Source organism: Megalobrama amblycephala, linkage group LG21 (assembly GCF_018812025.1).
Source record: "Megalobrama amblycephala isolate DHTTF-2021 linkage group LG21, ASM1881202v1, whole genome shotgun sequence".
NCBI lineage: Eukaryota > Metazoa > Chordata > Actinopteri > Cypriniformes > Xenocyprididae > Megalobrama > Megalobrama amblycephala.
The window spans coordinates 16,535,794-16,561,743 of record NC_063064.1 but is presented as its reverse complement, the minus strand read 5'-3'; the positions used below and the strand labels follow the sequence as shown (position 1 = coordinate 16,561,743).

The 25,950-nt window shown below is 37.0% G+C and overlaps 1 protein-coding gene across 3 annotated transcripts in view; it reads left to right on the top strand.

Annotated features, from left to right (window-relative positions):
* The window catches only part of tfeb (transcription factor EB), a 41,011-nt gene extending 15,989 nt beyond the window's left edge, over nucleotides 1-25,022 (top strand). For 2 of the 3 annotated variants that reach the window (XM_048173726.1, XM_048173725.1), the window contains exons 3-10: nucleotides 8,307-8,572; nucleotides 14,515-14,802; nucleotides 15,559-15,651; nucleotides 18,373-18,490; nucleotides 19,257-19,313; nucleotides 19,839-19,914; nucleotides 20,048-20,195; nucleotides 21,386-25,022. In XM_048173726.1, coding sequence (XP_048029683.1) covers nucleotides 8,372-8,572; nucleotides 14,515-14,802; nucleotides 15,559-15,651; nucleotides 18,373-18,490; nucleotides 19,257-19,313; nucleotides 19,839-19,914; nucleotides 20,048-20,195; nucleotides 21,386-21,913 — 1,509 coding nt within the window. In that variant the 5' untranslated portion in view covers nucleotides 8,307-8,371 and the 3' untranslated portion in view covers nucleotides 21,914-25,022. The remainder of the gene's footprint in view (nucleotides 1-8,306; nucleotides 8,573-14,514; nucleotides 14,803-15,558; nucleotides 15,652-18,372; nucleotides 18,491-19,256; nucleotides 19,314-19,838; nucleotides 19,915-20,047; nucleotides 20,196-21,385) is intronic. The other variant, XM_048173727.1, reaches the window with a different exon arrangement.
* Nucleotides 25,023-25,950: the final 928 nt, after the last annotated feature.

Here is a 25,950-nt window from a genome sequence, read left to right as displayed (position 1 = left end):
AATTGGCATTGCAAAGACAGTAGAAACGAGGCAGTTATGTTGTTTGTGTATGTTTTGAACATTTTGAAAGAAGTCACCCACGGGTCATTGTAGTCGTTAGATAAGTTAGAATCTAATCAAGTTAGACTAAACACTAGCACATAATCGAGCTTGACAATGCTCTAGATGTTATCAAGAATCTTGAAATACGTGTACAAGAGTGACATTTCAGGAATGTAGGAGTGTCATCCTCATTTTTGTATTTCCAGTTTTTTCCCCCCCTAAGTAGTAGATTTAGCAGCAGGCGTTATTGAGATTAAGTATATATAATTTTTATTTAAAGAAATTAATACTTTTATTTAGCAAGGATGCATTAAATTGATAAAAAAAAAATACAAAAAAGATATTTCAAATTCATTCTTTTGAATGTTTTATTCATCAAAGAATCCTAAAAAAAACAGTATCACTTTTAATTTGTTATAATATTTCATAATATTACAGTTTTTACTGTATTTTTGATCAAATAAATGCAGCCTTGGAGATTATAAGAAAGCATAATAAAGTTATATATAAATTTATATATAAAAAATATACTTAAAGCAGCAAATGGCGTAAAGATTTGCAAATCTTTGTCGGACTGCAGCTTTGAAACCTGCAATTGCATTTATATGTGGAATTATTATCGTTACGTGCGTTGTGCATCAGCATGACTGCTCAGTGCGAATGAATCTAATGTTTGGTGTCAGTCACCATATCGGTGTGGATACTGTGCTTCGGAAACACAGATTCTATGTCTTGGAAGTATGACCAAAATAAAATTTTCACCGGAAAATGTCATCTGAACAAGCGGGTAACATGTCTGCCACTTAGCTCGGATCATGCCAAGCCGTGCAAATTATTATTCCTGTTATGCTTTGTTCTCAAATTGTTAATGTTAACAACATCAGCATTGCGTGACTATGTGTATTTAGTGTGTATTAGCGTTACCTGTAGATTTCCATTTCTGTAGCCATTCTGCAGTCTGAAGTCTTTTGCTCGAGCTAAGGTAAGGAGATAGTTTTAAGTTTTTTTGATAGTTTTGGCTGGTTATGTACTTGCTCAAAAATTGATTTTGGATCATTTTTAACCAAAAAAAAGTTACGGACTGCAGCTTTAAAATTAATAAAATTACATATAATCAAATATAATTAAAATATAAACTGTCAGGAAAAAACAGCTGTGTTGTAGTAAGTAAACATATGCAATGTATTGTGACAGCTGTGTCAGGATTAAGTTATCTTGACTCTTGGACTAAATCCAGCAATCCGTTTAATCCAGCATATGACCACCTAACTCTTTCCCCGCCAGTGTTTTTTTTTAAATGTTACCACCCAGCGCCAGCATTTTTGATTATTTTCTCAAAACTTTCAAGGCCCCCAGAATATTTTGTTCTATGAATATCTGATCATATACACCGATCAAGCATAACATTATGACCACCTTCCTAATATTGTGTTGGTCAAAACAAAACAGCCCTGACCAGTCGAGGCATGGATTCCAACTAGACCCCTGAATGTGTGCTGTGGTATCTTGCACCAAGATCTTTAGCAGCAGATCCTTTAAGTCCTGTAAGTTGCGAGGTGGGGCCTCCATGGATCGGACTTGTTTGTTCAGCACATCCCACAGATGCTCGATTGGATTGAGATCTGGGGAATTTAGAGGCCAAGTCAACACCTCAAACTCATTGTTGTGCTCCTTAAACCATTCCTCAACCATTTTTGCTTTGTGGCAGTGCACATTATCCTGCTGAAAGAGGCCACAGCCACCAGGGAATACTGTTTCCATGAAAGGGTGTACATGGTCTACAACAATGCTTAGGTACTGTAGGTGGTACGTGTCAAAGTAACATCCACATGGATGTTAGGACCCAGGGTTTCCCAGCATCACATTGCTTCCGCCAGCTTGCCGACCACTGCAGACCAGGAACACCCCACAAGAGCTACAGTTTTGGAGATGCTCTGACCCAGTCATTTAGCCATCACAGTTCGGCCCTTGGCAAACTCACTCAAATCCTTACGCTTGCCTATTTTTCCTGCTTCTAACACATCAACTAACAAAATGTTCACTTGCTGCCTAGTATATCCCGTCATCCCATATATCCTATATATATATATATATATAGGATATTCATGCATTCTTTTTTTATCAACACTTGAATGTGGCAAGTCCCATTAAAAAAAAAAAAAAAAAAAAAAAAAAAGCAACATTTTGAACAAAAAGCTGAGAAAAAATTGTCCATCCAGATCAGGATCAGAACAATGATCAAAATATAGACCGAGTAGATTGAGTCCATCAACACCCCCAAAGCTTGCACAGTCCTGTACCTCTCCTGGGTGTGACATTTCATTCAATAACATTAGGCAGTTTTGATTTATATGTGGTTTAATGTTTGACGATCGTGTTAGTTTACATGTGCATAATGCTTCTTTCTGCTGCTTCTTTGCTTGTTTTTGCGCCCCTAATGTATAACAGTAAAAAAATGGATTTTTTGCTGGAAAATTTCATAAATGACGGAAAACTACATCAATGGCGAAGAAAGAGTTAAAAGTATGGGAGGGCATGGAAGTGTCTTGTTCACGTGAAAGCAGGGAAACCTTAAAGTGTTTGTTCTCTTTTGATATTTAGTGAACTAGGCATTTTCTCCATTCTCATTGTCAATCAACAGTGAAATTAAACTGATACGTTTTGGAACGAGGACAGCAGACTCAGTGACTTTAAAAGCAGAAGTTTTAGTGATGTTTATTTACTTGATTGCATGAGTTTGCGAGTGAGGTAATCACTGTGTTGTTGTGAACCCAAAAGGCATGACCACACTGCACATGACACAAGCATCATTTGGGGATTTTTTTGTTTTATTATTGAAATCATGGGACTCTAGATGATATTCAGTTTATCAATCAAAGTGCTCCATATTGTTTTAAAAACCTTTGTGATTATTGTATTGAAATTATAATAGTTATGATGCACAATATATTGATACCATATCTGTTATCATAGCGTATTTAAGTTGTTTGGTTTTTTTATCATATCGGTAACAATGAACTTAAAAGATCAACTTTAAAACAGTAAGTTAATAGCGCTGTTAAATGCAATATTAAAATGAATGTCCATTTTTTTTAATACTGTACACTATAATATTGTGATGCCTACATTTGCTTATAGCATTTAAATAGCAAAGTGTTTTAATATCTGCCATTTGTCGTTATCTGCTCCAGTTGAATTTCTTGTAATGTTTGCAACCTGCTTTGGTCAAAATCAAGACTCAAAGCAGCTTTATGGAAAACTGTCACTCTTGATTATCTTGAGGAAAAAGAGGAAGGAAATGGGTACTGTGTAAACACTGTCAAAAGGTTCATCCTCCTACTTCCCTTACCCATCCCACCTAGCATTATCCCGGTGAGTGTTAATCCTACATGCCAGTGTGATTCCTTAGAACATGCCAGATAAGTTGGCCAGAGCATGGAAAATTCAATGTGTGCTGCAGAGGCCTAGTATTTACACAGCAGCAGTCTGTTACCCCAAGGGAACAGGGTGTCTCTGCAAACAGGAACAGAAAGTGTGGGTGTTATTTTTGGTTCCGCTTGCCTCTGTGCTTTGCTAGAGAGGGTGGATGGTAAATCAAGGGTGGGCAGAAACTGAAGAGCTAACATAATCCTTGTTCTTTACCAGACCCCTGCCTACCATTCCTGTGCAGGGTACTGCAGTATCCAAAACCCCACGACCACTGTCTACTGCTAAGTGTTATATTCATATTTGCACACAAGCAGAAGTTGCTCAACAAATGACAGAGCTGTGAATGAGCTCTTATCTGATATTGTGGACGCTTGCTCGGAATGACACAAAGTGATCACTTCTAGCTACTATGGCTAATGCTATTGCATTCTAGGAAATAATGAAGTTTAGGAAGTTTATAAGATCTAAGCAATCTGTCCATTAGCATTCCCATTCCCTGGAAATGTCTATCATGGTATGATGAAATAAACAGTAGCCATATGTTTCATTACCCGCAAATTGTTTTAGTTTTATCCGAATAAACTTTTGAATTGCCAGTAATCCATGAAGATGTTTTTGGATCCGTTTTGTGTAGTTACAATGTCTGGTATCGGGGGCTAGTTGGCAAACCTTGACCCATCCAGTGTATTAGTATTCTTGAACTTGCATTAGTATTCACACAGGGCATTTTCAGATTTGCATGTTTCTAAGAATTGTTATGTTTAGGACAGTATTGGCCTGGTGGTAAGTGCATGTGCTCTGACACATGGTGTTTGAGTAGGCAATGCGACTCATGTCTTCCTGATTTTCTACCCCCTCTCATTTCCTTTCTCATTTATCACTGTCTTTGTTAATTAAGAAAGACATGCATTAACTTTTTCATCATGCAAATAAATATTTGCAACCAAATCTGCAATATATAATAGATATATATAATATAATATTTATATAATATAGATAGATGTATAATATTTAGCGTAGTATTGAGCTTTGCTGTGTTTAAGGTGGCACACAAGCATAGTGATATACTGAATGCTATGAGACTTTATAAGCATGCAGGTGTGTTTGTGTGTATATGCATAAGCTTTGTGGCCTGTTCTATTTTTTCTTCATCCTTTGATGTAGAGATGCCATGAATTCACTGGCTACTGTGACAATGGGGCACTTTGATAGCTAGCTTTGTTTGGATGCATCTCCATCGGGGCAGTGTATGCCTGGCATTCGCTGATGGGCGGTGTGGGAGAACAACGTCACAGGAGGAGGTGGTGTATACGCACAGAACAGCGTCAGTATATGCCAAAATATATACGTCACTCACTATGTTCAGGGCTGAGCGTGAAATGTTTTGTTGATACAACAATGATACAAAATAAGAGAACGCCCAACTCTGACCCTTCGGTGGATTTCTGAGAATTCATCAAGCTACCAGGTCGTTTTTTCATTGGAAGAGCTGAGAAATGTTTACCAGTTATTTGACGAATTACAAATTATGACTTAGTCATTTGCCAAGGCTATTGCTCATACTTGCAACCTAAGTATGTTTCAATGTTTCAAAATACTCCTATTCTAATTTAAGAGGTAGGGATGACTATATGTCAGCTATTGATAGTTTGATTCCCTTGAAAAGTAGGGATGCACAATATGTTGGTAGTGGTACCATATGTTATTGGCTGATATTAGAGATTTTCTAAGTATTGGTATTGGTCAATATTTGATTTTTAATTGTGCATTCTCATTTCCCCTATTTTTTCAGTTCTAGTAATGTATAAAGACTGTTAAATGTAATCTTTAGCAGATCTCAAAATGAATATCCATTATTTCTTACTGTGCATTATAATGTTGTGATGCACTTTAAAACGATTTTAGTTTTTAGTTTTAGTGTTTTTTGTATGTTTGTTTTGTTTATTTAACAACCGGCTTATCAGTACCTGTCAGAATTTAAATATCAGTTCATCCCTTTTGAATAGTGTAAATACTGTGGCAGTGTGGTGCTGTCAAAACATTTCTTGAGAATCCCGATCAGCCTGACTCGGTGTAACTTGATGGGACTAGCTAGACCAGGTGCAGGCAACGTCTGTCCTGCAAAGTTTAGCTCCAACCTTGAAAAAAAAAAACCTCACCTGCCTGTAGCTTTAATAATCCTGAAGACATTGATTAGCTTGTTCAGATGTCTTTGATTAGGGTTGGAGCTAAACTCTGCAAAACAGTGGCTCTCCAGGACCAATGGCAGATCGCTTAGATTATTTTTTCAAAGCAATCAAACTTGCATTTGGTAAAATGAGAAAAGTATTTTCCACAGTCTTAAAATGAGGTCACATTAGCGAAATTGTATAAGGTAAAAAGTCTTAATAGTGTTTTCAATAGTGTTGCGATGTATGATGTACATCTCAGACAGAAGTCCCTTTCAAACCAAGCAGCTTTCTGTTGGTCAACAAAGAGAATTCACATTATCAACTGAATCTGATGCAAATTGTGGAAATCTTCATTAAACACACCTAAACAAGCTAATGAAGGTCTTCAGGATTACTATGCTGCATCTGAATATTCCTACTTCCATACTATATAGTAAGTGAAAAACAGTATATGAGTCGAGTTGCATGTCCAAATTCATAGTATTCACAGTAGACAAAAAGTGCCTTGATGACCTACTTCTTCCAGTGAGATTCTGAAGTGCACATTCAATGGACACTTTACTATCCCATGAGGCCACGTAAGAGGATTTGTGAATGGAAGTGAAGCGACGCAACTGACGGCATATGTCACATGACAGTGACAACATGGCGGATGTAGTACGTTCGGATATCATTCATATTACACACATACTATATAGAACATAGGAAGTTTCAAATCAAATGAAGTACCTACTATATAGTATGCGAAATGCAGCACAATTGCAACAGGCAACTTCGAGCTAAACTCTTCAGGATATTGGCCCTCCAGGAGCAGGTTTGCACACTGCTGCTCTAGAAACTACCCAGAACATCTTTGCAACCACATTGCAACATAATAAAACCTTCCCACAAGTATCACAACAATGATTTTTTTGTTTTGTTTTGTTTTTTTCCAAACGACTTATGTAGCTCTGGTGCTACCTTCAAATCTGATCTTGCCTGACTAATTTTGAAATCAGATACCAGCAGGTAATGAACTACCCCGTGGGTTCAGTTCTTCTGTACATCAGTCCAGCTGTTTGCGAGACAGCCCGTCCCGAAGCTCTGCTCTCCTGGAACTGAGTCAACCTCTGGCAACTGCCCTGGTGACAGAGCCTGAAAGTGTCCACTGACCAGCGTGAACCACAAAGCTTGTAGTGTGTTTGCCCCCCTCCACCGCTGAAATGTACACTGTGGGCTAAATACTGCTTCAGTACTATCTCAATAGGAGCTGCTTTGCTTATTGTACCTCTAGTACAATAAGCTTTTCTCCATAGGCAGCCGAGTCCCTCTGGGTTGTCCTTTCCACCCCGTGGCTATGTACAGTATAGTTTGTGATGTGGAGCAACTGAGGATGCGCATGGCAGACTTCAAATGGTTTAATCAAACATAGTTTGCATACCTGGCACTCCATCATTCTCAATAAGAACACTTAAATGCCACTTCCTTTTTGTATCTTTCTCATAATATACTCCAGTAATAGCAAAGTCATGCTTGTTTGCATGTTGGTCTTCTGTAGCACCCCAAAAAGAGGAACTCATTCGTTTAGGGACTCCCCAGGACTGCAGAAAAAACAGGGTGTGGACCTTTCTTTGTAGTAGGGTGCGAGCCATGGGGTGAGAATGTTTTGGAGGCATTTCCAAATTGAAAAGGCTACTCACATGAGCTTTAAAAGAAAAACACCACCTGACCCTCACATGACTTCCTCATCATACTCATCGTTACTTCTGAATTGTATAAAAAGCCATCAGTCTCCTTGTAGGATGGAGCACAGAAATCTAAAGAAATGCCATAGGCTGTTGATATTCTTACAAGCAATTTTAGGCACCTAAATGACATCATGAATGCATTATATATGGTGGTTAAATGGGAAATGTGTGTATAAAAATAGATACCTAAAATTCTCTTTTTTTTTTTTATACACCACTATTTTTAGGAAATATTTTAGGAATTATATTTTAGGACTAAATATTATGACAAATATTTTAGGAAATGCCAAATTACATGATTTATCTTTTAGGTTCCTCTTTAGGTTCTACACTTTAGTCTGTTCTTCATTTAAACTGAAGGCATTATATTGTGATTAAACCTTATAAATATGTAAAGCCACAAAAATAAGCAGCTTTTTTATCATTTAACTAGTGATTTATTGTTTATATATATAAAGATGTTAGTTTTGAACATGTTAGCTTGTTTCTACCTGTTTTAAGATGATAAAAAATGATAAATATTTAAAATATTATTTATTACTTAAGTTATTTATAATATATATGATCTCTCCGATGACCCAGGTTTATTTGCGATAACAAAAGTTTGGGGTCAGTACGATTTTTTTTTATTTTATTTTTTATGTTTTTTTGTTAAAAAATATATAAAAAACAGAGTGAAATGCATATTTTAAAATGTAATTTATTCCTGTGCTGTCAAGGCTGAATTTTTACACTACTCAGTCACATGATCCTTCATAAATCATTCTAATATGATGATTTGCTGCTCAAGAAAGTTCAGAAGAACAGCATTTATTTGAAATAGAAATCTTTTGTAACATTACTAAATGTTGTTACTTTTACTGTTTTTAATACAGTATAAATAATTGCTTTGATCCATTTACTTCATATTCACTTCCTCTAACTATTTCCTTTGCAGACACCCCACCACTCTTCGGGCTGGACTGCGCGGCGACAGCAGCCCGCCCCCCGCGTCCCCCAGACATGTCGTCACGCATCGGCCTGCGCCTGCAGCTCATGCGGGACCAAATGCAGCAGGAGGAGCAGCGGGAGCGGCAGCAACAACAGGCAGCATCCATGCATTACATGCAGCATCGCATGCCCGGCCCACCTGCACCCTCGTCAGCCATCAGTGCACCAACTCACTTCCAGGCGCCCATGCAGGTGCCTGTTGAAGTGCTAAAAGTAGGTATATCCATCAGCCTGTGTGTGCTCAACCTAATTTGTGTTTGATGAAGTGTATTTTACATTTGCATGTATGCATTTAACGTGCTTTTATCCAAAGTGACTTACAAAAGAGGAAGAAAAGCACTTTGTCAAAGAGCCAACAATAATCATCATCCAGAAGTGTGACCACATTAAAGGGATAGTTCACCCAAAAATGAAAAGTATCCCATAATTTTCTTACCCTCAAGCCATCCTAGGTGTATATGACTTTCTTCTTTCGGTCAAACACAATCAGAGTTATATGAAAATATATTCTGGCTCTTCCAAGCTTTATAATGGGAGTGAATATTAAAGGTGCCATCGAACGTTTTTTTACAAGATGTAATATAAGTCTAAGGTGTCCCCTGAATGTGTCTGTGAAGTTTCAGCTCAAAATACCCCATAGATTTTTTTTAATTATTTTTTTTAAATGCCTATTTTGGGGCATCATTAAATATGAGCCGATTTATGCTGTGCGGCCCCTTTAAATCTCGTGCTCTCCGCCCACGGAGCTCGCGCTTGCCTTAAACAGTGCCTAAACAAAGTTTACACAGCTAATATAACCCTCAAATGGATCTTTACAAAGTGTTCGTCATGCATGCGTCGGATTATGTGAGTATTGTATACTGTTATATTGTTTACATTTGATTCTGAATGAATTTGAGGCTATGCTCCGTGGCTAACGGCTAACGCTACACTGTTGGAGAGATTTATAAAGAATGAAGTTGTATTTATGAATTATACAGACTGCAAGTGTTTAAAAATGAAAATAGCGACGGCTCTTTTCTCCGTGAATACAGTAAGAAACGATGGTAACTTTAACCACATTTAACAGTACATTAGCAACATGCTAACGAAACATTTAGAAAGACAATTTACAAATATCACTAAAAATATCATGATATCATGGATCATGTCAGTTATTATTGCTCCATCTGCCATTTTTCGCTATTGTTCTTGCTTGCTTACCTAGTCTGTTGATTCGGCTGTGCACAGATCCAGATGTTAATACTGGCTGCCCTTGTCTAATGCCTTTCATAATGTTGGGAACATGGGCTGGCATATGCAAATATTGGGGGCGTACACCCCGACTGTTACGTAACAGTCGGTGTTATGTTGAGATTCGCCTGTTCTTCGGAGGTCTTTTAAACAAATGAGATTTATATAAGAAGGAGGAAACAATGGAGTTTGAGACTCACTGTATGTCTTTTCCATGTACTGAACTCTTGTTATTCAACTATGCCAAGATAAATTAAATTTTTCATTCGAGGGCACCTTTAACTGATATTTTGAAGCCCAAAAAAGCACATCCATGCATCATAAAAGTAATCCATACAGCTCCAGGGTGTTAATAAAGGCCTTCTGAAGCAAAGCGATGTGTAAGAAAACTATACATTTTTCTAACTTTATGAACTAGAATGACTGTCTTCCATACGCGAGTCGATTCTGGCGGAAGAGTAAACTTTGACCCAATGTATGACGTATTGACGAACGTGGAAGCGCAGAGGATAGAGCAAAACAAAACACCGGTCACGAAATAGAAGTCTAAAATTAGATTTTTTTTTTAAAGAGAAATGTCGGTGGAGCTTGAGTTTGTTGCCCAGCCCTATTTGTTTTAACCACGAGAGGCGTCTACTCTCCCCTAAGCTTACGCTACTCCTACGTCATACGCCGGAACTCGACTCTCTCATGAACGCGTGGATGGACGTTATTAGAAGTTAATGATTATTGTCTATAAAGTTATAAATATGTATATTTTTCTTACAAAAATGCATCGCTACACTTCAGAAGGCCTTTATTAACCCCCTAGAGCCATATGGATTACTTTTATGATAGATGGATCTGCTTTTTTGGGCTTCAAAATATCAGTTACTATTCACTCCCATTATAAATCTTGGAAGAACCAGAATATTTTTTAATATATCTCTGATTGTGTTTGACTGAAAGAAGCCATATGCGCATAGGATGGCTTGAGGGTGAATAAGTTATGGCATACTTTTCATTTTTGGATCAACTATCCCTTTAACTATTTTGAGTCATCTGTTGATACCTGTCATGAGTGCAAGAGAATGCCACAATATTGTATATTTCCATTTTTTAAAAATGTAATAAGACTACTTTGGGCCAGATTTACTGAGCAGCCACAATCTAATAAAAGCGCAGATGAAAGTGGAAAGTTCTGCGAGTGATCTGCAAATGTCAGGTGCGAAATCGGTTAAGATCGGCTTTTTTGGGCGCTAAATAATGGCACAAATTCCACTAAATTGACTACCGCAAACCTTAGTCAATCATGTTACATGATTCATGATTACTATTGTTTCAAATAGGAATGCAAAAATGATATTTGTTGTAGTTTCTTATAGAACTTATTGAAGTTTACCCAACTATGACAACCCCAGAAAGAACCCCAGAAATGTGAAAAGTGTCTATTAGTTGAAAACCGTTTTTGGTTTTCATGATAACCGTGATACATAGAGTAGGTGTTTGTGGAAATACTTTGCTTAGATGAGAAATGCCCTCTCCCTTAAATCTTGCCAAATTCCCTCTAATCATTGTGCAGCCGTGTGTTCTGTGGTATGAATGAGCTCCCCCATGAGACACTAATCTTGCCTTCCATTGGGTAGTCTAGCGCTCTGGCCACCCTAGTGGTCCCAACTGGATGAATGAATTCTAAGGAGTGCACGAAGACCAAATTAGGCAAGATTAGGTACTCTAGTAATCTCCTTTCGTGTTGCGGTGAAAGAGTAGTGGGCAAAGTCCAGAAGTCAGTGGGTCGTGCAGGACTGACCACGGCTTTGGTGTGTCGGATTACATTTCAACCAAGATCAAAAACAAAGTGAGGAATATTTGTAGAAGAATGCGGTGGAACAGCAGCCAGGTAAGAGGAAAAAGACAGAAAAGAAGGGCCTCTCTGACTTGACTTATACAGAGATAACACACAGGAAGACATTCTTACAGGTGACAGGTTTCTGTCTGATTCCATCTGTTATCATGGATTGTTATCAGTTAGTTTAAAAACGTGACTCTGTGTTCAGTTTACACACATGGAATTTTAAGTTTGGGTGCGTGTGATGTTATGAAACTTCGTACTTCACCTAAAAGAAGTTTTTATCCAGATGTTTTTTTAGAACGGCTGTTTTCATTCAGCTTGACAAAACATCGCCCCAGTTTACAGCTTTGGAAAGTTGAGGTTGTGGAATTTATTGTAGAGTTATTTCATGTACTGTAGCTCATCTTTGGAGCCTTCTTGTGCTTCTCTGAATGAGGCTCTGCTATCAGTTCAGTTACTTGCTCAACAACTTTATGTGTGGTAGAAAAACATAAAAGTTTGTTCATCTTCCTCCAAGACAATAATATCTGAAAAATTAACTGAATCATACAAACTGAGCATCAGATTTAGGGAGTGTTAACATTAGAGATCATTTAATTGTGTTTACAATAATAAATAAAACTACTTTTACTACGGTTCAAAATTTTGGGGTCAGTAGAAGTCTCTTATGCTCACCAAGTCTGCATTTATTTGATCAAAAGTACAGTAAAAACTAATATTGTGAAAGATTATTACAATTAAAAACTGCTATTTTATAGTCTAATAAATTTTAAAATGTAATTTATTCCTGTGATGGCAAAGCTGAATTTTCAGCATCATTACTCCAGTCTTCAGCGTCACATGATCCTTCAGAAATCATTCTAATATGCTGATTTGGTGCTCAAGAAACATTGAAAACAGTTGTGCTGCTTTATATATTTTGTGGAAATCGTGATATGTTTTATTCTGGATTCTTTGATGAATAGAATGTCAAGAAGAACAGCATTTATTTGAAATAGAAATCTTATACATAAACATTATAAATGTCTTTACTGTCAACTTTATGCATCCTTACTGAAAAATCTTACTGACCCCAAACATTTCAACAGTAGTGTATAATTTAAATTCAGTTTAAATTAAATAAAAAAATGACATCTCTTTGCCATATCCCAGACATTAAAATAATCTGTGTCTATATAATAATGTAGTCAACTCAATCTTTACACTCTCTGAAAAATTGTCTAAAAATTGTACCTTTAGGGGTACATCAGCTTGTCACTGGGGTAATACCCTTAAAAGTACATCTTTGTTCCTTTTTTATTACAAAGGTGCATATTATTACCTTTAGAGTAGCAAAATGTACCTTAATACTACAAAGCTTTAAGGGGTAAATAAGGTACAAAGATGTCCTTTTAAGGGTATTGTCCCAGTGACAAGCTGATGCACCCCTAAACAAAGGTACAGTTTTTGCATTTTTTCTGAGATAGTAGTTATGTTTAACTGAGCCAAACAGATTCTGTTTGCATAAACCTCTGTTTTGCTCAGACCAAAGTAGGGTCATCATGAGATATGCTAGCTACACTGTTGTGTTTCTTAAATGTAAGTGACAATAACATGTGCCACTAGCATGCTAGCATGTTGTTGCTAACTTCCCATGCAGCCAACCATGTGTCACCTCAAGATTAGGCAACAGCAGCTCCTGTTTCACACAGTTCATATCATTAAGCTGGACATTTACCACCACCGTTCCTAGATCGAATAAAAATATGTAATGAAGAGCTCCATGTTAGATGCACTTCTAACCACAACTAACCTTCTGTAATTTCACCTCTGAGAGCTCAGAGAAACTGGCCCTACCCAAAATTCCTTTACATAACCTTCATGGAGAGGTTTAACACCAGGGAATTGCCCTCCCAGACAGTGTCCCCGGTTTACAGCTTGTGTGTGTAAATTGGAGTCCTGTATTCTTCACTTACATTGCCTATAAAGTTTTACTTGCTCCATCATGTTCTTTAATCTTTCAGTTAAATAATACAAGCAACTGATATTGAATAATTTGGAAGCTGAAGTGTAAATGCTTTCATCCACTAATCCTGAGGCTTTGTTTTCATTCAGGAATGTGGTCGGTGTATTATGGCTAATATTTTCCATTAGTATACAGGCATCGGAACTCAGTTTTGTTGATATGCATGCTTGCTCAAATATGAGATAATATGTTGCTTTGTTAACACTTAAATCATTTTTCTTCATCACTGCACATTTATCGCACATTTTATCGAATGTCAGGTGCTTTTTGTGCTAAATCACTCAAAGACTGTCTGGCTTTGAAGTGAAAGAATGAGGCCAGGCCAGTCAGACATCACCCCCGCTCTGAACCTCCACCAGCAGTTGCCTGTGTGATTCGTTGAACCTCAAGAGGCTTTTTCTGGCCCCTGTTTGCCCCGTACATGCCTAGATTTAAACCCCACAGTTACATAACTATCCATGACTGTGGAAATCTAAAACATAGCTTGCTGAGCCTGAAGGCTTTGGCTTGATTTTATTTCTAATGTGTAATGGTAACAGTAAAAACACTGTACTTTCCACTGGAATGGTAAGTCATGAGGCATGATATTGCTACATGATTTTGTGTTTAATACTCAATGTGTGAGTTGAAAATGCAAGTGTGTGAGTGAGAAAATGCAAGTCATTGCATTCTTACAGTTCTTTTATCTGTCAAAATATATTTCCACTACCATAAGTTTGGAGTCAGTATGATATTTTTATGTTTTTGAAGTCTCTCATGCTGACCAATTCTTCGTTTATTTGATCAAAAATTGAGAAATATTGCGAAATATTACTGTTTTCTATTCAAATATATTTAAAAATTGTAACATTTTCAGCAGCCAGTGCCCTCTAGAAATAATTCTAATATGCTGATTTGGTGCTCAAGAAACATTTATTATTTTCAATGTTGTTGTTTTTTAAATGAAAAGAATGAAAAGAAAGTTCAAAAAAGTAGCATATATTTTTGAAATTGAAATTTTTGTTACATTCTAAATGTCTTTACTGTCACTTTTGATTAATTTAATGCACCCCTTGCTGATTATATTATATTATATCATTTTTACAGGTGCAGACCCATCTTGAGAACCCCACAGACTACCACATTCGACAGTCTCAACGGCAGCAAGTCAAGGAGTACCTGTCTACCACATATGCCACCAAGCAGACTGTACACGCTGTCACAAGCTTGGTACAGCCCTCTCCACCCACCATGGCCCAGGGTCAGACAGGAACCATCCCACCAGCCATGCCCTCTCCTTGCATGCGCACTGAGCAGCTCATGAACTCCGCTGGGAACAGTGCGCCCAACAGTCCCATGGCCATGCTCAACATCGGCTCCAGCCATGAGAACGAGGTAATCCAGCGTTTCTTAGATTTCATACGGTTGTGGTCGGAAGCATGTCTAGGCATGTTTGAATTACAGACTTTTCCCCATAACATGTCTTCCATTTAAGCAGTGATTCATTTTGATGTCACAACATGTTTAATTTACAGTTTGTATATCTGTTTCAGTTTTATATTTAGCACCACAGTTCCTCTTTCTGTTCACAGAAACCTAAAGTTCAGTAAATGACAAAGTCTTGCTCATCTTTCGTACGCTATGCTCTTTATGATTTTCTTCATTTCTCACCCCTGGTGGGAGTTGTTTACTCTGGTGCACATAAAGGTCAGAGTGTTAACTAACTTAACTCCATTTTCATTGGAGTTTAAGTGGCCAATTATGGCCGTGGAGGTATAATTACAGATTAAAGAGTGACAGGGAACCCAGGGCAGGACGGCCCTTTGGAACGGAGCAGACTTTGGTCCTTCCTTCCTTCCTCTGCTCCCAATGCCACCAAATCCTATGGGATACTAAGTGAATGTTTGCTTGTGGCACACTAACAATCTTTGTGAGCTAAACTACAGAGGGATTATGTCTCTGCGGCTGTTTAGAGGAATACATCTTTCATCTGTAATTTCTCGTGATATTATAATTAGATATTTACTAAGTACGGTTATTTTGGAGAATTTATAGCAAAAAAATCTTCAATAATCAAGAGAAAGTGTACATAGTTTGTAGAATGCAAATGCACAAGGTGTCTAAATTCTCCTTATTTGTGTTTTTGACAAGATGGATGAGGTTATTGATGACATCATCAGCCTGCAGTCCAGTTATGATGACATCCAGGCTTATATTGACCCCGTGGTCCAGATGCCAAACACAGTAAGTAAAGACTTCACTCAGTTCAGGCCTTTTAGTCGTTGACATTGCCGCCTGTGACTAATACAGATCGCTGAATCCCAGAAGGTAAGTGGAAAATTGAGTGAATAATTCCTGTTTATGATGCACAGTCTGCGTCTTATTGCCTCTGAATAGGTCTATTTTTGAAACCCCCACAACCTCGTTCTTTGACAATGGAGGAATTATGCTGCATCCATTTGTTGTGCTGCTTTTTATCAGGGTTATAGGGATGAAAAGCATCTTTGTCTGATTACCAAAAGTCACGTCTAATTATAGCAAAGCTAAAGTGATGCAACTGTTTTTTTCTCATGCAGCCTCAAAACAACTTATTATTTTCTGTTTAGACTCGTCGAGAACTCTGCCTGCTGAATTTTTTTGTGCTCGATGTATTGGATAATCGATATTAGGACCTTGCCAGCTTCCTTTGGCATGTCTTGGGGGAAATGTTTTAAGTATTTGAAGTGTTTAATTGACTTAAAAATTGTGGCCTGATTTACTCAAGGGAAGACATTGCGTTGGAAATCAGGAAAGTGGGAGCACTGTGCTTTGTATTTAAAGTAACTGCCCAACATTAACAATTAAGCCACTTTCAGTTAGAGTTCAACTTGTTTACAAGGCATTTCGTGAAGGTGGGGAAGCAGGGGGGAGGTTTGGGAGAGAGAGGGCTGGGGAGGGGAGGCTGAAAGTCCAGATAGGGGAAAGTTCAGTGTTTAGTGGTTAGGAGAAAGTAGAAGAGAGAAGGTCCCTGGGCAGCTCAAGTTAGTCTCTCCGGAGAGGTCGAGGGTGAACGACAAGTGTGTGCAGCTATGAGAGATTCAGAGGCCAATATGAAAGACACAAATAAAACTTATGCTATTGTGGAGGTTATCGATGGAGAGAAGATTCAGCTGGTAAGGCCGTCTTTTTCCCATCGCTCTCCTTTCTCCAGGCCGATATTGGGTAGGAAGCAGGGGGTGGGGTTGTTTAGTCTTGCAGCTATTTGATTCTGCGTGTCTTATTCCTGGAAACTAGAGGGACTAGCAAGAAAAAAGCAAATGGACACCGGTAACCTTGTCACACACATTTAGCCCTACACTTATAGCATGTTGTGCTCATATCTGTAAATGGCTCATTGTTTATGGCTGTTGTTTAGGTAGACCTGCAGGGGAGCAACTGAGTACAACCGTTTCAACTGTTAAAGGGATAGTTCACACATAAATTAAAATTTCCTCATGGTGTTCCAAACCTGTCCCCACAGTGGAAGTCCAACACTGAACCCCACTGATTTTAATTGTACGGACAAAAACTTCACAATATGTGTTCCACAGAAGGAGAAAAAAGTAATACAGGTTTGAAATGACATGAGAGTGAATACATGATGACAGAAGTAATAATATATAATATTATATTGTATTATATTATTAACAGTAATTTATTTTTACAGTATTGAGTGAATGCGTCTGATTGATTTTCCTGTTGATCAGTGTTCTAGAGATCTATTTTCCATTGTAATGATTGATCTTTGGTACCAGACTCTCTGACTTGGTCTCCTGCATACAGGAATCAGCAGGCATAAGGAAGTGCAGAAACATATTTACCTGAATAAGTCCAGTATCTTGCCATTTTCCCCTACCATTCTTTCCATATGCAAAGGTTTTCCTTGATAAATTATATTATTACGCTTATCCACAGAACATTTAAATCAATAATCCTGGTGGATTTGTAACGTGGCCATTTAAAAAAGCAAACGGTGGCAAATAGTCTCAGTTTCTGTGGGGCATTAGGGGTTTTAAAGGTCAGAAAATACATGGGGGCGAAGAGGTGGGGTTTTGACTCTTAATGCGGCTGCAAAGGCCGCCTCTGACCCTGCTGACCATGTCCCTCCTTTGATCACTGTTTCTTTGATCAGTGATTAAAAGCCTTTCAGAATAGAATTCCCAAAACCAATAGGGCGTCAAACACTTTGCATTGTGCATAGTCTTCATACACATATTTCGAATCATCGCCATTGTTTGTCAGGAATAGCATTCATAAGTTCACACTCTCTCTTATAAACTTTCCTCTTAGTTTATCTTATCGCTTTCGAAATGCTTAATAAACCGTAAGGTATGCCTCGCCGAATCATTAATCGTAAGAATTAACCAGAAGTTGCTGCTTCACATAACAGGCTCAACTCTAAACTCTCTTTGCTGACTTTTTACTGTTGATTTGTGTTTGTTTGGCTTCGTGCTTCACAGTAGCCTCTGTGATAAGGTATCTGAGCTGATTTATCTGTTACGGCTCATTAGGAGCTCATAGCCGGCTTGCTTACAATTATACTGAGGCACTAAGATGGAATAAAAGATACAACTGGTGTAAAATCATAAACACCCAGATAAGAAAGAACATAGTCAATCATTTCTCTCACCTAGAAGCAATAGCTGAGTGTGATATTTTTTGTTTTATCTTCATTATCTCAAGTGTTTATGGCTTTGCACTAGAGATAAGCTGAGTGTTTATTGGGTTTCTAGTGATTGTGATGATTTACCAGGGTTACGCTGAATATAGCTTCATAAAAATGCCATTTGCAAGACAAACTAGTAGTATCTTCTCCAGTAAGGAAAGCATAGATTGCAGCAAGGTCAACTGTACTCATAATTTTGTTTAATTGTTACTAAAGATTTTAAATACCGCTGTTGTCATCAAACTCACCAAGACTGACATATAACTCTTTGTGCACTGTAGCTCCCGCTATCCAGCAGCCATTTGGATGTGTACACGGGGCCAGGTATGTCTGGATCAGCTATCGCCATGACCAGCAACTCCTGCCCTGCAAATCTTGCCATAAAGAGAGAACTGTCAGGTACATTCTCTAGAAATGTACAAAACAAAGTACTGCTGCACACACAGACACCACATACAATTCCAGCTATGGCATCAAAATCAAAAGTTTAGACACATGTGAAACCATGTGTCTAAACATATACACCATGTGAAATAAAACAAATGAAAGAATGGGAATTATGTACCAAAATAAAATAAAATAAAAATAAAAGTTTTTCAACCAATTTGAGAAGCCTTATTATGTTTCCCTATTTGGTCAAACACAACTATTATATATATATATATATATATATATATATATATATATATATATATATTGTTTTGCTAAGAAATCCAAATGTAGGATTGATTTAATTTATCTACAAAATGTATATGACATAAAAACACACATTTAGTCGAGAGTGTCTAAACATTTGACTGATAGTATATAGTAGGTTATACCCTTAAAAAGAGTGTATGTAAGTGATCTGAATGACATGAATTATGGGAAGCAAACATGACATCATTGTCACAAGATATAATTGATGAGAATGTTAGATCATACTCAAAATTTCTTGTGTTGTTTATGTTTTATGTCTTGAGAAACCTGAGGCAAAGTTTTTAACCCATATCTTACTGTATAATGTGTTGACATACTAACCAAAAAAAAAAAATGAAAATTGAGCAAAGCCTAAAAGAAACTGCAAAGCAAAGTTATTACAAAGCCTAATAAATCCAGTTCAGACAGCATTTGCATGTATAGCAAAACATGTTGATTGACGGCATTGCCTTTTGTTTTTGGCAAGATGCTGAAGCTCGGGCAATGGCTAAAGAGAGGCAGAAGAAAGACAACCACAACCTGAGTGAGTATGCGCTTTTCCCCTCTCATTTCTTTCAGTTTACAACCCCTCAGTTTAAAGTACACTATCTCCGCTAGTGCCCTGTCATTGACACCCCGTCACCACCACCTCCGGGCAAATTTAGCTGACAGCGCACTATACTTTGGTCTATCGTTAACTTGGACAGATCCTGCTGCCGTGGCATTAAAATGTAATTGCCTGTGACATTTCACAAGTATTGGAGTTGTACAATAAGACAGTAATTCTGCAGAGCTTGGCCTGTTCCCAAGCACTTTGGTATAAGAGGGTATATATTGCTAGTGCATTATAAACAATTTACACACCAAGGTAGTATTGCTTATTTCCCATCATTAGATTGAGTCAGAAAACAAATAAAAAATGATGACCACATAATGGTCAAGGTCAGGCATCATGCTAAAGAACTGAAAATCTGTATGAGAAAGAGTGGGGTGGATTCCTCATTCTGTCCTAATACTACAAATTTTTAGTATTGCCATACTAACAAACGTTTTTATTTTTTCCTTTTAGTTGAAAGAAGGAGAAGGTTTAACATCAATGATCGAATTAAGGAGCTGGGCACCATGATTCCCAAAACCAATGACCTGTAAGTTTGTGTTCATCTGAGCATTTAAACAATTATAGTTTCATACTGACCAGATGTGAACTTTGGAGACTTGGAAATGAACTGTAGTATTCTTTCATTAATAAGCACTTGACCTGGAACCTCTTGTGTTCAGGGATGTGCGCTGGAATAAAGGCACTATTCTGAGGGCCTCTGTGGAGTATATTAAACGAATGCAGAAGGACATCCAGAGAACCAGAGAGGTGGAGAACAACTTCAGGAGGATGGAGATGGCCAACAAACAGCTGTGGCTTCGCATTCAGGTGAACATTCATTCAGGACTTATGTGACACGTGGAAAATAAATTAGCTTAGCAACAAGATAAACATTAAACCGTATTAAACCATATCGGTTTCTTGTTCTTCCTATGTTGTTTTCTCGCTAATGCTCACCATACACAACCGTTTAATAGTTTGGGGTCTGTACATTTTTATTTTTAAAGAAATGATAAAACATGTTATGTATAATGTTACAAAAGATTTCTATTTCAAATAAATACTGTTCTTTTGAACTTTGTTCATCAAAAAATTCTGAAAATGTATCACAATTTCCATAAAAATATTAAACAGCACAACTGTTTTCAACATTGATAATAATAAGAAATGTTTCTTGAGCATTATTAGGGATGCACAATATTAGAATTCAGGGTGTTTTGTCGATCATTACTTTTATGTTAAGAACAATAAAAAATAATAATTAATAATTGTTTAAAAAAAATTATATTTGTCTTTTTAAAGTAAATTTAGGCATCATAAAATTATAATGTACAGTATGAAAAATGGATAACTTTTAAATTTTCTAAAGAGAACATTTAACAGCGTTATTTAATTATTAGTGATTATAATGATTAATTTTAAATGAGCAATAACTGACAACACAAGTAATCTGAATGTAAAAACAGGAAATGGACATGAAAAAGTGTACTATATATATATATATATATATATATATATATAGTTTTTGTTACTTGAAATTAAATATACATTAACTAAATTAAAGAAAAAATTACACTTATTTTATTTCAGCTAGTTTCCAAGGCAACATTTCTATTTTTTATTTAATTTAATTAGTTTATTTAGCTTGATGTAGTAAAATGACTGAAACTGAAATAAAAAATAATAAAAAACTATATAAACATATTAAAAAAATAACAAAATTACTAAAACTTTAACAAAAATTACAATGAAAATGGAAAATATAAAAATAAAAACTAATTCAAACTATTAATAAAACTCAATATATAGTAAAATAATAGTATCTCAATGATACTAAAATAACACTGGTATAGAACTATACAAATAAATAAAAACAAATATTGACACATAACTAATATTGTTTTTATATATTGTGTACCCCAACTTATTATACAAAAATACATAAAAAGCTGGAATTTTGAGAGATGTTAAACTAATCATGTTATTGCGATTGTGATCTTATTGTGCTATTTCTTCAGGAGCTTGAAAGGCAGGCCCGAATGCACGGCCTCCCCAGCACCTCTCCATCCGGCCTGAACAACACTGACGTTCTAAACCCCTTCGTCAAGCAGGAGAACAGCCCTGAAGAGAACCACCTCCCGCATCAGCCCCATCTCCCTCCTCACTACCCCCAGCATCAGCAGCACATGGGTCAGCAGCAGTCCCTGCCCCACCCTCAACTCCACCAGCACCAGCACCAGCACCTCCACCCCCAGCCCCCACTGCAGTACCCAGCAGTGGGCAGCTCCCAGCACTTTGACTATGCCCAGTCGCTGGACTTGTGCGACGGCGGCATCCCGGGATATCAGGATGGCATGGGGGACCTCAGCTCATTGGGCGGAGGCGTCGCACCTATGGGAAAGAAGAGCGAGCTAGGATTCTTGCTGATGGAAGAGGCCCTGTCGCCGCTGGGAGGAGACCCGCTGCTGTCCGCCATGTCCCCCGAGGCTTCTGTTGACAGCAGCCGCCGTAGCAGCTTCAGCATTGAGGACTCAGACATACTGTGACCTGGACAGCCTTGGGTGTCACTGCTCCACATTCATATGATGCGACATGTACACACACACAGATATCGCATTTAGTCTGGCACACTGTTAACGGGGAAAGGTACGATTTTGCCACCGTGAAATTAAAGTTTAGCTACTTTTTTATTTTTTTAATCTGACATGCAAAATTTTTGCTCCAGAATTGTTGATACATGCAATATAGACTAACTAAACAGAGAGAACTGATATGCTTGAATTCTGTCACCCAGAATTGGCCTATATTGAAACTTTTGTACAAAGATATGTGCTCAGATACATATAGATTGCCTTGAAGGCTGTGAAAAAGTGCTGTTTTGAGTCTGAACTTTTACACTCCGTGCCATATAACAGTATATCTTTTTAAAAAAGTCTAAAAAAAAATTTAAATATGCCTTTTAGATATACATATTCGCCCTAGAATTGTAACAGTCCAAACCACACACTCACATTCTCTATCTTTAGAATTACATATTTTTAGCTTTGACATGCGTCAGTCTTTTCCCACATGTGAGACTCTCACACACACTTAATGTCCTCTAAATCCAGACAGAAATGATTATTTGAGCATTTTTATTATTATTATTATTATTTATTTTGAATTATACCACCACACCTGAGCTCTTAAACACAGTGCCTGCTGTATCAGAGCAATATGCAAGGGCAGCTTATCCTCAGACAGTTTATCAAAAAGCAGGAAGGACAGGGTTCCCACAGCCATGGAAAAGCCGGAAATATCAAGGAATTGTGATTTCCAAATTTAGATTAATATATTAATACAATCTTGAGACTTTGAGTGAATTTGATTTTGTTATTCGGTTAAATGAGTTAGCCAAACGGATTCACAAAAAACAGTCTGAATGATTCATTTGTGAATCAGTCTGAATTTGAATGATTCTTAAAAGTCCTTTTCCACCAGTCACAAACAGGTTCACAAAAGAGACTGAATGATTCATTAGCGAATCAGTCTGAATCTGAATGACTGTTAAAAGTTACACTGAAACTTAAAAGGTCCTGGAAAATTCATTGGTTAAAGTGTGTGGGAACTCTGGAAAGGCTCTGTAATGTCCAATGCAGAGAAATGCAAGACGAAAAAAAAGAACAGCAGCATGTTTTCATTGACCAGGACAGGTCATACTCTCCAATATGGAGAGACTTGGAAATAAAGCAGGGGTGTCCAACTCTGTCTTGTCACACACCTCTGCCTCAACACACCTGCCTGAAAGCTTCTAGTATGCCTGGTAAGACCTTGATTTTCAGGTGTGTTTAATTGAGGTTGGAGCTAAAATCTGCAGGACAGTAGCCCTCCAGGAGCAAGATTGGACACCCCTGTAATAAAGGTATCAAAAGAAACCTTCCATATTGCCTTTTAGCATTAGTTTTACACAGCTTTTTATATATATATATATATATATATATATATATATATATATATATATATATATATATATATATAGCTGCTTTTGTCATTGTTGAGGACGAAACAATGACAACAGGCTTCTGTTTGCATAACAGGCCAGACCAGGTGCTAGTGTGACAGTACGTTCAGTGGACAGTTCAGCTGAATACAACATAAATGAACTAGTTAGTCGTGCTGCCACACACTCCTAGTAAAGTGCCTTAAAGCCAAGGCTTCACACTCAAGAAGCACACACTCAAATGCCCTCTTATATTGGCATGCTGTAAAATAAAGCCAACAGCTGTGAGCGCCGTTTGTCCAACTGAAGTTCATACAGCCCAAGGTGCCTTTCAGGGAACCTGGATCAACATGAAATTTGATCCAGCTTTTGAGCTGTACACTGAAGGAAGTTTAATATATAGAAAAGGTACATGTATTATTATAGTTTTTTTTTTTTTCTTTTTTTTTTCCCAAAGCACTGGAAAAACTATTTTAATTTTATTGATATTATAAAGATTTTATGAAGTGAGTTTTATTTCAAATGTTTTATGCCACTAAGCCATTTAAATGTAATTTATCTGTCATTTTTTTATTTTATTTTTTTCTATATCACTGCCGAGCCATTGAAATATAAAAATATTTCTGCCATTATATTATACAAATGGCAAGTGCAGAGCCATATTATATTTTTCTTTTCTTTTTTTTCTTTTTTTTTTTTTTGTGTGTGTACAGAATCGTTAAAACATATTAGGCTTTTAAGAGATTTAAAGAACAATGTGTAATGTTGTTTTTATATTGATTTTATTCCTTTTTTAAGAAAAAGACAGTTGAGGAAAAGTGATACTGTTGAGTAGTGATTCATTGTTTTCATTCAATTTTAATTAAAACTTTGAGAATGTGAATTTTATGTATTGTACAGATAAACTAAGGTGGCTTGTAAACTGCCTGTGTTGAACATGAGCTTTAATAGAACCTATGCGCTGTCCTCAGAAACAGTATGATGCACCTCCAGTGTCTTATTAACCACCTCTCCCTGTTTTATTGCTTTATTGTTTTAAAGGTACAGTTCATAGGTGCTGAAATGGCACCATTCAAACCTCATGAATTAGTATTGAAAATACTGGAGAGACACTTTTTGTGATAGTGTATTTTCTGCATTATTATTGCAGGTGTATGACTAACTGCCTGGATCATACACCGAATTCAGCCAAGTTTAAACCAGCCAACAACTCTTATTGTGAGTTGGTTACTCTATGCAAATCTTTGACTTGGTTAGCTATAATAGGCGTAGCGTAGCAAAATAAGCAAGGGCATTTTGGATAGCATAGCAGGAAGGGGCTTCTAATTTTGCTTGTGTGACTTTTTATTTTATTTTATTTTTTTAGCCATGCACCAAGAATGAAAAGGTTTGCCATTTAAGAATGAAGATAAATCACTTGAAGTAAAGAGTGTGCTTTGGTAAAATATCTTGATGATTAAAAAAAGAAAAGAAAAAAAAAAAACACTTTGGCATTTCATTATACAGCATGCTGAAAGACAATACAAGCAGAATGTGTCTCAAGTTTTTACCAAAACCCTCTGAAGGCCTTGAGAATGTTTCAGTACTGTGGATGTGTCATGTTTATGGGATTTGCTTTTTCATAATTCTCTGGAAGTAAATGACACCTCACATTAAATGTATTTAAGTTGATGGTATATCTACTGGCTTGTGTGTTTTGTTCACTTAATAATGGGCTGTGTCTGAAATTGCATACTCTCTTGAGTAGGTAGCTACTTATTTTTAATAAGTAATTACTTGAATTATACTTGGAATTACTATGAATGTGTGTAGTACGAATGTAATCCGGTGTTCTGACGATTTTTGCTACCCTGTCGGATTTTGCTACCTCCCATTAAAACAGTAGGGAGCACGACGACGAAAAATTAGATTATGCTTCCAGCACGATATTAATGTGGTTTGAGACTTAACATCTACACCTTCCCTAAACCTACTCTTACTAGCAAACTTTGTTAGAACAGCGTACGTACTACATCCGCCATGCTGTCATTATCATGTGACCTGACCTTCACTGACCTACCAGTTTTTTTTTTTTTATCATTTTAATTAAAAGAACAGAATATACAACCGTATATAATGTGTACAGAACATCCATTCATTTACCAAAAATGGTGTAGTCGTGAAAAATTTGACTAGTCTTTTTTCTTTTCTTTTTTTTTTTTTTGGCTGACAATATTCTCCAAACGAAGTCCAAGTCTCATGTAGTCCTTGATACCGGAGCACTCAGTTTTAGCCAGGTCCAAAATGAGCAAAAACACATGACCACACTGTTTATATGAAGTAGCGCTATGTGATTTCGGATGCAGCCATGTTTTTTGAAGGTGGTCGGGATGTGAACGTTTCTCGACAGTGCCATTAGAGGGCGCTCTACACCAGCATACTGAATTCAAATAGAGGTAATTGTCTTTAACTATGTGAGGAATGGAATATATTTAGTCCGTTAAATGCTGAATGAATTTGGAGCAGTGTATATTGTATACTGCATATTAAATTTAACGCATTATAATAAAAATTTCAATCAGTAGTATGATGCATTGTCACATGATCTCATTACACTGCATGTTT